This window comes from Orbicella franksi, chromosome 4, assembly GCF_964199315.1.
Source record: "Orbicella franksi chromosome 4, jaOrbFran1.1, whole genome shotgun sequence".
Taxonomy (NCBI): Eukaryota; Metazoa; Cnidaria; class Anthozoa; order Scleractinia; family Merulinidae; genus Orbicella; species Orbicella franksi.
Window position 1 is genome coordinate 4,772,826 of NC_138148.1, and position 14,848 is coordinate 4,787,673.

General features: G+C 39.7%; 2 protein-coding genes across 3 annotated transcripts in view; one reads left to right on the plus strand and one right to left on the minus strand.

The window, feature by feature from the left end:
* LOC145484217 (TNF receptor-associated factor 6-like) overlaps nt 1-14,848 on the plus strand; it is a 204,127-nt gene that overhangs the window by 131,913 nt on the left and 57,366 nt on the right. The window lies entirely within an intron of this gene.
* The window catches only part of LOC145484249 (TNF receptor-associated factor 4-like), a 39,155-nt gene that overhangs the window by 21,192 nt on the left and 3,115 nt on the right, over nt 1-14,848 (minus strand). The window contains exons 3-7 of one of the 2 annotated variants that reach the window (XM_081462889.1): nt 14,743-14,844; nt 11,760-11,924; nt 9,434-9,508; nt 9,085-9,162; nt 3,463-4,344 (exon numbers count right to left, since the gene is read on the minus strand). In XM_081462889.1, coding sequence (XP_081319015.1) covers nt 3,790-4,344; nt 9,085-9,162; nt 9,434-9,508; nt 11,760-11,924; nt 14,743-14,844 — 975 coding nt within the window. In that variant the 3' untranslated portion in view covers nt 3,463-3,789. Of the gene's footprint in view, nt 1-3,462; nt 4,345-9,084; nt 9,163-9,433; nt 9,509-11,759; nt 11,925-14,742; nt 14,845-14,848 lie in introns of those variants that run through there. The other variant, XM_081462888.1, reaches the window with a different exon arrangement.

Consider the following 14,848-nt stretch of genomic DNA (forward strand, 5'->3'; position numbering starts at 1 on the left):
AGGTTCAACATCCCTGTGTAACATGTTAAACTATTATATTTCGATGTAGTCATGTGCTTCTTATCATGAACGGCTAAGCTCAAGTAAACATCTCTGTTAAATAGTTGCTATTTTTATTTTAACAAATAATTAAAATGAAAATCGTAGACGTATCAGGACTTTATTTCATTTGTAGTATTACGGTTTAACTCACTCTGAAAGTGCCTGACAGTCAGAACTTAGGAGAGAGTCAACATTGTCAGCAAACAGCTTTCGTAACGTCTCTCCTCCATCATTTTAGAAGTTTGCCATTTCCCTGATTGTTGAAATTTTCTTAGTTAGCCACATCCAGACCCGCGGGGGTGGGAAAGGGGAACCCTTCTGCCAGGGACGTTTCGCCATACAAACAGCCGAATAAGGTTCGGGTAGTTGGAGGGGGTAACCCTTTTGCCAGGGACAAAACATAAAATTACACAATGTAAAGAATAAATGAGGAATTAGAAAAAGTAAAGAGGACGGGCAAACATTGGCAGAATTAAATTCAGCTCATCGCCGTTCGAAAGCAAAATGTCAATTAGAAAAAAACCGTTTACATTAAACAAATTAAATTGTTCTTGTTTTCCATATGTTCTTGTTTGGAGTGTCTAATTATGCCGTCGGCAAGGTAATACACCGCGTTTCAAGGGTAATCATAAAATTACAATTTCCTCGATTGTGATTGGTTTAAAAAACTCCTATTTTCCACTAGTTTTTCATTGGACAGTTTGTTATCAGACAGTTCAATAAGCCAATCACATTCAAAGTTGTAGTTTAAATCAACCAATCACATTTAAAGTTGTAGTTACGTGCGTGCGTCCGCGCGCTTGCTTTTGGGCCTAATTGCCGGTAGGAGGCGCGGTGGCCTTAGAGCGTTTACATCTCCTTTGAAGGTATTTTAATGCAAATTTTCCCTTTCTTTCATAACTTGGCTATTCTACTTTTCTCGGAGATTGCAATTTTTATGATCAATTGGTAACAAGACTTCGTGTCGTTCAAATCGGTCTGTAATCATAGTCGTGATAAACAAATCGGACTCCCGCTGCGCGGTCGTCCGATTTTGCTATCACTCTTATGATAACAGATCGAATTGGACTTCACTCAGCCCTTTTACCATTACTTATTTCGAAACATAAAAGGCAGCTTATTTCATTTCCGGTCAATTTTCCTGACGAAGAGAAGCTTTTACGAGATAGGATTCCCTTGTGTCGTTGAAGCAATCGATTGCACCCACATGATAATTGTTTGTCTAGATAGGAACAATGCAGTGGCTTTCATAAACAGGAAACAATCTTATTCCGTGAATGTTCAAGCTGTTTTTGACAGCAAAGCATTAATCACCAACATGTCGCACACTGGCCGGGAGCTACTCATGACTCGCGCATTTTTCACAATAGCACAATTGCTGAACAATTTCGCAATGGATCCATCATTGGCATCCTGTTGGTGACAGCGGATATGCATGCAGATCCTACCTCATGACTCCCCTTCTAAACCCAAGAAATGAAGCAGAAGTCTGTTATAATGATGCTCAAAGACGTACCAGAATTGCGATCGAGAGGTGCTTTGGAATTTTGAAGAGGCGCTTCCCTTGCTTGCATGTAGGGTTGTGTGCCCGTCTTGGAAATTCCCTGGTTATCATTTTAGGCGTTGTGGCGTTGCACAATTTTGCAACAGAGCGAATAGAAAGTGAAATGAATGATGTGGATTGGAATGATGATGACGATGAACCTGCAGAACCTTCCGGAACTGCAGACGCAAGTGGAAACGCTAAATGCAAGTTAATTATCGCCCGCTATTTTACGTAGGCACCTGACGTACATGTATAAGTTAAAGTAAGGACAGGAAGACTACTCTCAGCAGAAAAGTTGCAACTTGGTTAAAGGGTCAATACAACTTTGCCCCCAAAACCCCCTTTTTGCCCTGCTTTCGGCAGCACGGACACTTGCGTCGTGTTATTTGTCTCTTCTTATACCATAATGGCTCACCCAAACTGTTAACAGGAATAAAAGGAACTGTAATGTACCTTATCATAATTTGTTCATTTTGTCATATTAATCATATTTTTTTACAATTCGTTCAGCTTCAGCATGGGTTTCAACACACCAGCTACTAATGATACACATCTTCATATTCTTGTGACACATCTGGGAAACCTATTCCCATTTGCATGCATTGATTCTTAAGTTTCCACTCTTTTAATTGAAGAATCCTCATTTTCGCTTCGTGTTCCCTTCTGGCTAAGGTTAAGAATGGATCTTTATCTATTTGGTCTTCTTGTTCACATGCATATCTGGCACTGTTAACAGAAATATATTTCAAATTATTATTTTGCAAATTGTCAGGAACTGATAAATAAATAATAGAGGATAATTAAAATTGCAAATTCGCTTACACAACAACGGATTCTTTCATAGTTTACTTTCGCCTTGCAGTCCTTTTTCTGTCGTGGCTTGAACTGGTACTCGGCATACTGCATTGGACACTTGGTCCGGGTTCATCAGTGGCGTTGATCACAGAGCTGTTGACTGCTCATGCAGCAAGTTCAACAGAGTCATCATCGAACTGATTTTCCAGTAGATTCGCTGACGCTGGAATAACGTCTGCAACCAGCTTACCAAGTTCTTTACTAATAGCATTTCCCTCAGTTGCTCATCAAATTCCTTTTTCGTTTGCAGTTTCATGCGCTTCCAACATCCCTAAATTGCTTTCATATCGCGCTTGTTACCATCAGGATTTCCGGCGTTGAAACTTTGCACAACTTTTTCCCACGATGACTGTTTCCTTTTAAGATGACATTGTTATATCCTTTGCTTTCTATATCGGGATATTGCTTCCCGAGCTCGGCAAGTAGAAGTTTTTCTTTTTGGCTCAAATTTGCATTTCGAGATTTGGACGCCGTTGTTTCATCTGGCCTCTTCAAAATTCTGAACACGCGGTTTTTGGAAAACAATAGGAATTTTAGTTAAACCACGCTTAGACGTGGTCTCCGTGGGATGCGGCTCGACTGCTTTTAAATAATGCGAATTAGACCACGCCTAGCCGTGGTCTTTGGAGGCCTTATCTAAACCTCGATTTAGTCAAAAACCAGGTCTAAACTAAACTTCGTTTAAATATTCGGCCCACATGTGTCTTATGTGTCTTTGTGTTTTGCCTTCCGATTTTAAATAGTTCGAGTTAGTTAAAAGAATATGGATAACTTCGGATGCACATCCAAGTAGGAGTAGACAGTCGCCGTTAAAACATGTTTATTGAGATATTTTCTTTATTTCTACAATTCTCAGTTTGAAACGTAGCTTTAGCCCTAGTAACTTACAATGTCATCTATAATTAATCTTCCAATAAACAAAATCTCCACTTAATGATCAACTGCTCTGGAGTATTCTCCATCAATGAATTACTTAGCAACACCTTGAACAAATGGAACGAAACAACTCTGTATATCGCAACGTGAAGCTTAACTAACATTATCTGGGAAGTTGTGCTCCTTTCCGAAAGAAACCTAAATATTTAAGGCGATTGTTTAGTAAACACTTTGAATTTAGTTTCACTTAAAGTACAAATTATGAAAATTCTGCTGTTAGTCGTACCAGATCGAGGTAACTGAAAACTGAACCACTCCTTCTGAGTGTTTTTTGGGAACGTTTGATCCATTCGTCTTTATTTAAAATTATTTTGAAACTCGTTTAGCCATTTGACCTGTTTTACGTTCTTTGTGTCATCAGCGGTGGAAAGGAGAATATGAAAATCAACGATGGCAGTTTCAAGAAGACTTTAACTGGATGACGGTCCGACCTCAACCTGAAGAAACAGAGTGTCATCTACAATGTAGCGTCGTGAATGAAGTTTGTCGTGAGATACAAACTCGGGAGACCCACGCCCAATACTGGTGTTGTTTTTCCTAGGCCTTACAAAGCTTTCTGGGTAATTACCTGCTGTTAAATGCATGGTAACATTTTCCCGTTCGACTGGATCTTCCTGTTGATCAATCAGTGTAAGCTTCACTCTCTTATTGAAAGGCCAGGGTAATATAGCATCATATTCACCTTCCATTACAACAATATACACGGAAAGGTGAGTATTCACCTTAACTCTATCACCATTAGGATAAATCCATACCCTTAACTTGTAGCCATAACTTTCTGTCCTATCTGTATAGAATGGAGTACTTCCTATTCTATTTTTCTCCCCGGCCTTCGCTTGCCTCAAAACTTCACTAAAGCGTTCAATCTTCCAAATAAACGTCCGGGTCTCAAGTTTGACACAAGCTAAGTCAAGATGGGATTTCACGTCAGATTCAAGATGGGATTTTACTTCTCGTCGTTGAACCTATAAGGTAACATGTAATTATTTAGCTGAATCTCAACAGGACGTTTATGCTTTCATACTACACGTTAGCTGGCAGCAAAAGTGTTTTCTACCCCTCTCCCCCATGACACATACTAAGTATAACCGAACCATGCAAAGGAAGGAAGCGTCCAACTGACACAGGTCTTTGTAAATTGGCATTGAGGTTCTGAAACCTGATGAGCGTATTTTAATGTAGACTTGAATTGCGTATGTCTCGACTAGGAATGTTTTGTACGCCCGACCTATTCCCTTTACACTTTCAGGTCATGGTTTATCAGTACATTTTACAGCTCATTGTGCTTAGCATGAAATAACGCAATGGAACTTGGCTGTAATCTAAGACAATGGCCAGTCGGGACGTGCGAGTCTAACCTCTCTCTTATTTACCATATCACATACGGGGCAAAATTACTGAACGCTGATTGGCTGAGACAGAAGACATTTTTTCTTAGTCACGAGGGCACTTTTGGTAATCAAGAGGGCATGATTACTTGATGGTGATCGGCTGAGCACACCTGCATTAAGTTGGTTTCCCGCTTCAAACGCATTTTGAAAAGGAATTTCAGAAACGCATCGCTTCTGAGTTTGATCTAAAGTAAACGCGGCTATTTCATCTTACATAAAAGAAAATCAACATGCAGGAAAGCGCAGTCTTTTGGTGGAAAAGCAAAAGGATTTTTCCATCCAAAAATGTTTTGGTTCGCAGCCTGAAAACGTTTGAGTGGGGACGGCTGCTGTCGCAGGAGGCATAGAGTTACAGAGCTTTATGGCATTAGTATCACAGGTCACCTTATTGGCGTAAAAAACAGTGTAAATTTTGTTGGTACGTAAAGTTTTCGCTGTAGAAAGGAGAGTGTTGGATTCAATAAGTTATTAAAGCTCGTTTGGACACCTGTTCATGTACCAGTCAAAGTAAATCCCCCCTTCCCCCCCCCCCCCCCAACCAGAAAAAAAAAAGAAGAAAAAACGGGAAAAGGCGAGGACTTGGACAAAAGAACTCGAAAAGATGAGCCAATGTCCCCACCCCCAGGGAAATATTTTCATTCCAATTCAATGTCCTCGCTTGTCCCCGCCAACCACTGAAAGTATATGCTGAAGTTCCAATTTTTATTTAAGGAATGCCACGAACGGGAAGGACCTTACGGCTTTCGCCGAACTCAGCGAGGGCCTGAAGTATTTAATGAAACAAGAGATTTTGAATGATCAGTTTGGTGTGAATGCATGGTCAACCAAGCGAAGAAAATCAGGTCATCTGTATGCAATCAAAATAGAAAGATGTACACAAAAACAATATAAATGTACTACACTTTCACAAGTAAAATTTTTTGATAGAAATTAGGAGAGGGATGGCAAGCAAAAACTAAGGATAAAATAGATTAAAAAGCAACAAGTTAGTTACTCACGTTTCTCTCCACCATTTTGGTTGCCTTCTAGGCTGGTCTCAGTCTCTTTGCAACACACAATTATAGACTCCAAGCCTCCAGCAGAGAAATTCCCCGCACAGTGATTTGGGTATTCCAGTGTTTTAGGTACCCCCGTACCCAAAACACTGAAAGAGTTAAATACCACTGACTGGGGTAAGTGAAATCATCCATAATTCTGCTGAAAAACCATTCATCTTCTCAAGAAGCTCTGTCTCAATGAATTACAACTTTTTTAGTTTTGATAAAAACACATAAAGCTGCTGAAAATAGTCGCAGTTTACAACAGACTGTCTGATCCGAGTCCGCAGTTATAACGACAAACAAAACCGATTCACGCGCCAAAGTTCCTTGTATGAACATGCGCTTGATGCCTATCGATAACCCTTGAAATGCACGTTATTTTAAACGAGAAAGGCGCATTTTAAACCTCGAAAGCTGGCCACTGAATAAAATCAATATTAGAGCGAACACACTGAGATACGGCCGTCACGCAATATGCAGGTCTCAAGCTGTGACTGACCTCTGTATTTGTTGCCTGTCTGAAATAATGATGGTCAAGAAAAGAGCGACAAACAAGTCTAAGACAAAGTTTATTTCAGACAGGCGACATACACAGAGGTCAGTAACAGCTTGAGACCTGCCAGGAGCCCACCACCCGGAGCCTTCACGCGTACCATAACGTAGAGTAAACCCTTTCCCGAATCATTCTATTTTTAGAACTGTAATAAGCACAAGGGTCTCTTGGTTTCACACGAAATATCTTGTTTCTGCAGATAGACACACGCAAAATAGAAGGCAAAAGTGGGGTCTCAGTCTCTGTTGTTACAAAGAATGGTCTCAGCTGGGGTATCATTGGGTGTTGAAAAGGGTCGTGTAAAAACTCCCACAAGAGCTGTATCTAAAAATAGAAAGATACGGGAAAGGGTTGACTCACAGGGTTAGTATAGGAAATGGAGGACTCCGGGTAATGGGTTGCTGGACCTGCATATTGCGTCACGGACGTATCTCAGTGTGTTCCCTCGCATATTGATTAAATTCAATCGCAGTACTATCCGAGGTTTAGAATGCGCCTTTCTCGTTTAAAATAACGTGCATTTCAAGGGTAGGCACCAAGCGCATGTTCATACAAGGAACTTTGGCGCGTGAATCCGGTTTTGTATGTCGTTATAACTGCGGACTCGGATCAGACAGTCTATTATGAATTGCGACTATTTTCAGAGACGTATTGTGTTTATATCAAGATAAAGAACGCTTTAATTTATTGAGACAAAGCTTCGTAAGAAGATAAATCGGTTTTCAGAAGAATGATTTCACTTGCCCAGTTTTACACTTTAAGTGTTTTGGGTACCCAAAACACTAGGGATTTGGGTAAGGGGGTACCCAAAACTTGCGGATACCCAAATCACTGTGACACCAGTTCGGATAACGAAGAAGCAATTCTCTTCCAAGACCCCAGGTACCAGGACAGTTTTGAGAGTCAACGATCGGTTTTTGTTCCGCTAATGACCCCCCTTTCTCGGGTTGGGGGGATTTACTTTGACTGGTGCATTATGTCTTTCATTGATCGATGAAGTAGTTTCACGCCGTTGCAAGCTTCGCAAAGCAGGTGAATAAAATTAGATTGTTTCAAGTTTTATTTTAGACAGGCTCACGTTGGAGCACAAGCGCGCGCGGCGTAGCCGCGTGCGCGAAATCGAGCAGCGAAGCCGCGAGACGAGAAAGTACTTTCTTGGGGTCTCTTCACCAGACTCTTTCCCGCTGGATCGTTTTGCTCTTCGCCGCTCCCGCGTGTGACGCAAAGGTGAGCCTGCTCGCGGGCTAGTTTTATTTGAAAAGAAATTGCTTTGAGTGACTTGAACTTGCTGTGTTTTACATACTATTATAGTAGGCTTTTCCCCGTGCTGCTGCTAGCCTGTTCTTTAATGAAAACCGGCAAACCTGTTTACGCGACGGCAGGACCTTGAAAGTTTTCCTTTATACAGAATTTTGCCCTTATGTGATAAACAAGTAATTGCAAGTGCCCTCAGGCAATTAAGGATTAATTTCATTAGCTTGTATTTTCAAAGCTTTCCAAATTGCCATCGTGGCTTGGCGACTTGGGCAATTTTGTGAAAACTTTGAAAATACGCGTGAAATTAATCCTTAACTGCCCTCGGGCCCATGCGATTACATATACTAACTACCACAGTAGACAATTGAGGATTAGTTGGGCTTTGGCGCACACATGTGCAGGACATTGTAGGCTAGCTTCTTCCCCGGCATAATGAAGCACATCAATTAGTTAAGAAATAGAAAACATGTACCGTGTTTCTATTGAGCTATAGAAATACGAGTGGAGGTTTGGGAGAACGAGAAATGCTGTGGGAACGCGAGCCGCAGGCGAGTGTTTCCACAGCTTTTACGAGTTCTCCCAAACTTTCACGAGTATTTCTATAACTCGATAGAAACACGGAGAACATGTTTTCTATTTCTTTTAGAAAACACCGCGACGAAAAAAAGGAAAACAGCTTGTTAACTTTGATTGTCAAAGTGTAAATTCTCTTTGCACGCGCCATCATTACGTCAACAACTCGGGCTAGTTCTGTGTTTCCATCGAGTTATAGAAACACAATTTTTAACCAATCAGCGCGCGTATTTTCTTAGGACTGTTTTCTAAAAGAAAAGAAAATACAGATGAACTCTGTTATCTCGAAATCTCCGCTAAAAGGTATCTTGAACGAAAAGTAAGTTCCCTTAGATTTGGTTGTAAATTTAAAGTCATTTTATATTTACCGCATGTGAAATATAACACCGCTTTCTAAAACTTCCCAGTTATTTCCAGTAGTTACTGTCTTCCCTAACTTTAACCTAATTTAATCTCGCTATCTTGAACTGTATAACTATAGGATGAATTAATAAGTCATGCCCTTGACTTCTAACAAAAGCAATAAATAAATACCGTCGTACTTCGTGACAAGAGAGAACGCGAACTTCGTTGTACTTTTGTTATAATTTGAACTCTGCGACACAGATTATGTAATAATACTCAAGTCCACAACCTTTTCAAGTCTAATTACGGCACATAAAATAACCATTGCTACACGAGACTGTTTAATATTTTACACTAAAAATTTCCACCCAAGTTATTTGGAACTCCCGTTACCTCAAACAATTTTTCATTCCCCTACTTGGGAAATGGCGATCCCATTGCAAAAGTAAAAAGAACTGAATTCTCCAAATCTTGTCGCTCTGTTCAATATTGCCAAAAGTGATAGAGATAATAAAAATAAAAAAGTGTCGAAGGTGATCTTAATACCTTTCTTTTGCAGCCTATCTGTTCATAAGGACAGGAGATTAATGACAATGGACAGTCGTTTGTGGTGTGGTTTGGAATCTGAAAAAAAAAAGATGAAATGCGAACTATTAAAGTGTTGAAGAGAAAAGGGAACTGACTCGCCTACATCTAAAGCTCTTCACATTTTCTGTTAATTAAAGAAAAAAATATTCCAGTGTTGTCACATAAAGTTGTAAACATCAAACCATCTATGAATATGTTTTCACTGTCTTTTCACTCAAATCAGGCCTTAACATTGGCCGCTAGAATCTAAATTTCATCTTTTAGATCAAACAACAATAGATATTAAATGGAAAAACAAACGCGTTACTTTTTCTCTTGGAATTGAACGACCACAATTATTTGGACAAGGTACTTGGCACTTGGCACACTGTCCCATATGATTCTGCAAGAGAAAAGTTACGTTCAACGTCTTACACGTATTAAGCTTTTATGGTGAGAAGTTTCTCTTTTTCATTAACTGCTATTCCCCAGTCACTCGATTTTTATATTTGCATGGCAGGGGGCAGCGTTCCCAAAATAGGCATCAAAATTGTCTCTGTAGAACAGGACTCTTCTCTCTAGATCTGGTAACTCCCCCACACAAATCCTACATAAATACTACTTCAAAAACTCATAATAATTCATAAGGAAAATACAAAAGAAATGAATGTTTAATGAGTGTCTTCATATCTGACAAAGACAGAGCTAAACTTTACTTCCAATTTCCTAAGCCAAATCGAAACATCAGTGCAAGAATGAGTTGATCTACAGTCATCAGAAGATTTTGATGCCATTTAATAGACTCGCAGGTTTGTGTTTTATCAAGTCTAAAACACTCGGCTATGCCTTGTGTTTTAAACTTGATAAAACACTCCCGCTCGTTTATTGAACAGTACATGAATATGTCGAGGAAAAGGTTGTTGTTATTCATCGTGGTAGATGCAATAATAAAGTGTATTATCGTTTGTCTCACGATGTAGTCACTTGAGATGTAGATCGCGACGTTTCGACTGCTTACTGCTAGTCTTCTTCAGGCGATAAGGTCGACTGATTGCACGGTATCATTTATATCACAAAGGTCGGCTGTGATTGGTGCATTTCGATCCTCCTATTGTTCCATTGTTCCGGCGAGTAGCTGTTCCCTCAGTGGTCCGCTGTTGTACCGTTCTCCTGTTGTTGTGTTTCTTGATCGTGGGTATCCATGCTTCAGGAATTTCAATTCCACTGTCCCTGTTGATGTTGTTAGGGTGAAGTCTTATGTGAATAGCTTCCTTGACCCTACGTGTGTACCAGTGAGGATCTCGATCAATAAACTTGACCTCATTCCAGATAGGATAGTGGCCGGTCTCGTGGGTGTGTTCAGAAACGGCGGAGGTCTGGGTACGAGCGAGTCGTATATCCCTGTCGTGTTCTTTGATCCTCTCCTGCATAGATCTCCCTGTTTCCCCGATGTAGACTTTGCCGCACTCACAGGGAATCCTGTAGACAACACCATCTTGTTTAGCCGGGTTGACGGTGTCCTTTGGTCGCACTAAGTGTGACCGAAGTGTCGCGTCGGAGTTAAAGACGGTGCGAATGCCTTGTTGTTCTAGGCAGCGGCGGAGAGACTCCGAAACTCCTTGGACATAAGGTAAAACGGCAGTTTTACAGATTTAAGCGGTGGATTTAAATTCCGCGACAGGCTCTCTTCTTGGTGTTGTTCGTGCCTTTGTGATCTTCTGTACAAAAGAGGAGGGATATCCGTTAGAAGCAAGTACAGATGACAGATGTTTCTTCTTTCCAGCGACTACTGATGGTTTGGTGACGAGACTTTTAGCCCGGTCGTACAGACACTTCACAATGCCGCGCTTTACTGACTAAGGGTGGTGTGCAATCAGTCGACCTTATCGCCTGAAGAAGACTAGCAGTAAGCAGTCGAAGCGTCGCGATCTACATCTCAAGTGACTACATCGTGAGACAAACGATAATACACTTTATTAGTACATAAATACTACATAAATACTTTATTGGCTCATCCTTACAGGGCTTTTCAGAGTCAATTTTACAATAAAAAATTAAAAATCACAGAAGCTAAGAGCACTAGGAACAAATGATGACAACAACAACATAAAATTAATGTCAGCGACAATCATTAAATAAAAACCCCAACTAAAAGAGACATTCAGAAGCAATTGTCTAAAGACACTTGAAATCAGTTACAGGTTTGTTCAATTTGAGTGCAGGCTACAACTTATTCCACAGAGAGGTGGCCCTATTAATAAAAGGTCCTATAGCCACTAGCAGTGCGGAGAAGTGGTCTGAATGCCCAGTGGTCCTTTTCGAGCTTAGATGTCAACTGAAGTGCTCTGGATCGTGCCCACCACACACTTTTTAACCGAAACAGCAATCAGAAATAAAGTTGTTGCCTGGGTAGAAGCTGGTGCAAAGCTTTTAGCAAAGGAGTTACAGTGTATGTGGTTGAATGTTCTTGTGCCACAAACAGTGCAGCAGGTGAAATCCTTTTTAAAAGGCCCTACAGTTTAGTTCAGAAGAAGACAGGAAAACTCTACTGCTTGCTTGGGTAAATACTGTAAGATTATCCTAGCTGGCACTCTAGGTTGCTATGGTTACCCTGGCACTAGGATTACACCTTTAGCATTTCAAATTCAAATTACCCTCATTCGGCACTTTGGATGTGGCTCACTGCAGTGTTTACACTGAATGATCCTCCACAGACATCTAGAGGTAATGTGTTGTTGAAGATTTCTCCTTTGTACAGTAACATCACAGTTTTGGTTTGTGCAGGGAACATGTACGCAAGGACACGATACCAAATGACCCTGTAACACAAAGTAGTCAACATCACTTTTCAGGCTGAAAGTCACTGAGCACAATTACATGTTTTGGCACATAATTTTCCACATCCCCAGTATTCGAATTCCAAAGTGAAAATGAAGGGATTCTTTAATTTCCACTGCATATTAGAAGTGATGATACCTTTCAAATATCAAGTTAACATTAACTCATTCTAAATGAGTAATAAATAATTACTGTCGTGGAGTACAAGAGAATATGATGTTCATGTTCTTATTATGCTAACTGATGTGAAGAGTTACATGTAGCAGATATAGAGCCAAAGAGGACAAATGTCTTTTAAGATAAGAGACAGTATTCAGCAGATGAGATTTGCTGCTGGGAGATTTGAATGATATTCATGTTAATCACAACTATAACAAAATTCTCGAATGTGATTGGCTATCAGCAGCCCGATTTGAGCATTAACTTGACACAACCCTCCAAGTTGCGACCATTTTAGTCGCCATGGCGACTAGAATTTTGGAGTTGGCGACTAAATTAGGACGCAAGTCGCCAGCTCGGCGACTAAAATTAACGTGACGTATGCGTCAGGAGCTTGAGCGGACTATCATCCGGAGCAAAAAGAAAAACGTTCTGAGCATTAAGCATTCACTTTGCAAAGTTGGTTGTTGTGGGATTTTAACCAACAGAAATGGAGAGTGAATAAAATGAAATGTTACACGGTAAACAAAGATCAAGGAATTGCATTCAGTTGAGCTTGGGCGCGACGAAATTCGTTCCACTCGACTGAACTTTGGCACGTGACAATTTTACCTGGAAGCGTGAGACAACGCACGCAATCCGGTCAGTTGCCATCGAAAAGAAGAGGAATTGCAAAAGCTTGGAAAGCTCGACGGTGACAGGATCCACAATATATTTGAGAAACATCCAGATGTATTTGAGAAACGTATTTTGTTTCAGTGGACACGAAAATACTTGACTTTACAGCAAACTTGATAACGCAAGCACAGGGGATTCTAAAAATAGTAAAAAACTGTGATAAGCGGCTCACAGTTGTAAATAAATTTCACTTGTGTGAACAAACCTGGGTTTATTTTTAAATTGTCAAAGATTTCATCAATAAAAAATATCCGTCTTAGTGATTGCCCTAAAACTTGTGAAAGTATTTTCGCGTTGAGTATTCGCGTTCCGCGGTTCGCATATTAAATTCAAAACGACAAACAATTTGAGCGTGAACTTTTCTGTTCATTTCAGTACAGTCTTTAATTTTCAGATGAAGTTTCATATCGTTTGCTTATTCAAACAGAAAACGAGGTTGAACATTTAAAAAAGATCATAAGCGGTAAGGTAAAAATAGTGTTCACTTTATGGTCTCAGCAAGAATTTGATACCGCCTTGATAAACATTGGAAAACTTTCCGCCATTCGGCTGCGAATGAGGCTATCTTATTTTAATTTGGTATAATCTGTGTCGTTTGCACTGCTCCTGTTGTGTCAATTATAAGATATACACAAATATTTCTGTGTTTTGTAAAGCGAATTTTTTTCTTAATTTTCATCAAATATTTTCGCGGGAAAAATAGCGGTAAACATACGTTTCATTCATACATGCTCACGCAAGAGTTTTTAATGAAGATAGTCTGAACCTTTGGTTTTTGATATTTGTGGTGTCACTTGTAAATCGATGGAGCTATTTGAAGGCATGTGCATTTCAATTATTATAACCATTGTAAAAGATTTATTGAAAGTGAAAGCCAATTTAAAATGACTGAATGAGAACTGTGATCATCGAGAGGACGATGTCAACAAAGTCACATGATACGCGAGAGTTTGGCCTCATGTGAGATAAGTTTTTGTAATGTACTTTTACAGTCGGCTGATTATATTGTATGACTGTAGGTGTTCATACTGTAGTCAGTCGGATTATTTACTGTTTCCAGCACAATGAGAATTCGCTGTTTAAAGAAGACAACACAATGTGTATAAATGGAGACATCCTTCTTGATTTAATACTTGACTTGTGAAATCCCTGAGCCGACCATCAACTAAACAATCATATCAAAATTCAAACTTGAAGTTTTTGGCACACCACTAAATGATATCAGGTTAATCAATTAACTCCTAGTTCTAACTTGCAAACTATCAGTTTCTCCCTGTTATATACAAATAATATCCAGAATGCTACCAAGTTTATTACATGTGCTGGTGTACAGTATACATGGGAGCAGGGATGGCTCAGTGGCAAGAGCGCTTGCCTCCCACCAATGACTGCAGCCTGGCTTCAATTCCAGCCCAGTGCCATGTGTGTTAATTGAGTTTGTTGTTGGTTCCTGCCTTGCTCCAAGGGTTTTGGTCTGAGTTCTCTGGTTCCCTTCCTTCACATAAGCCAACATTTCCAAATTACAATTCGACCATACTGGTCGAATTGGAATTTAATATTGTATGGCTTCCTCTCTAAATTTTGTAATTTATTCAGAACCAATATTGCTATTCAAGATGGAGCTCTCATATTTCAAATAATTATATGCTGTGGATTGAAATTTACATGTAATAATACATAATTTTGTCATTAGCATTAACATTATATTGAACAGTAGAGTGTCAAGTTACCATGCGGTTAAATACTTTTATGAGTTACATGTAAGTTTAAGTTAACAACTGATAACATTATTAAAACACACTCTGTTGAGAGAGTACTTTTGCAAGTTAAATAAATGTGTGCACTTTAAGAATTTTTTCCTTTCATGCGTGTGTTTAAAATAACTTGAGAACATCTGTCTATTCTACAGCTATTATGTTGTTTCAATGGTGTCCTCTTAATAATAGAGTTTCCAATTAGTACCTGTTCGTTCCTCAGTTCACCAGTCCATTCACAACCCTCACTTGGACATTTGATGGCAAAAGAAAGAATCTTCCTTTCTGTTGCTTTGTCAGGGAAGACATCCTAA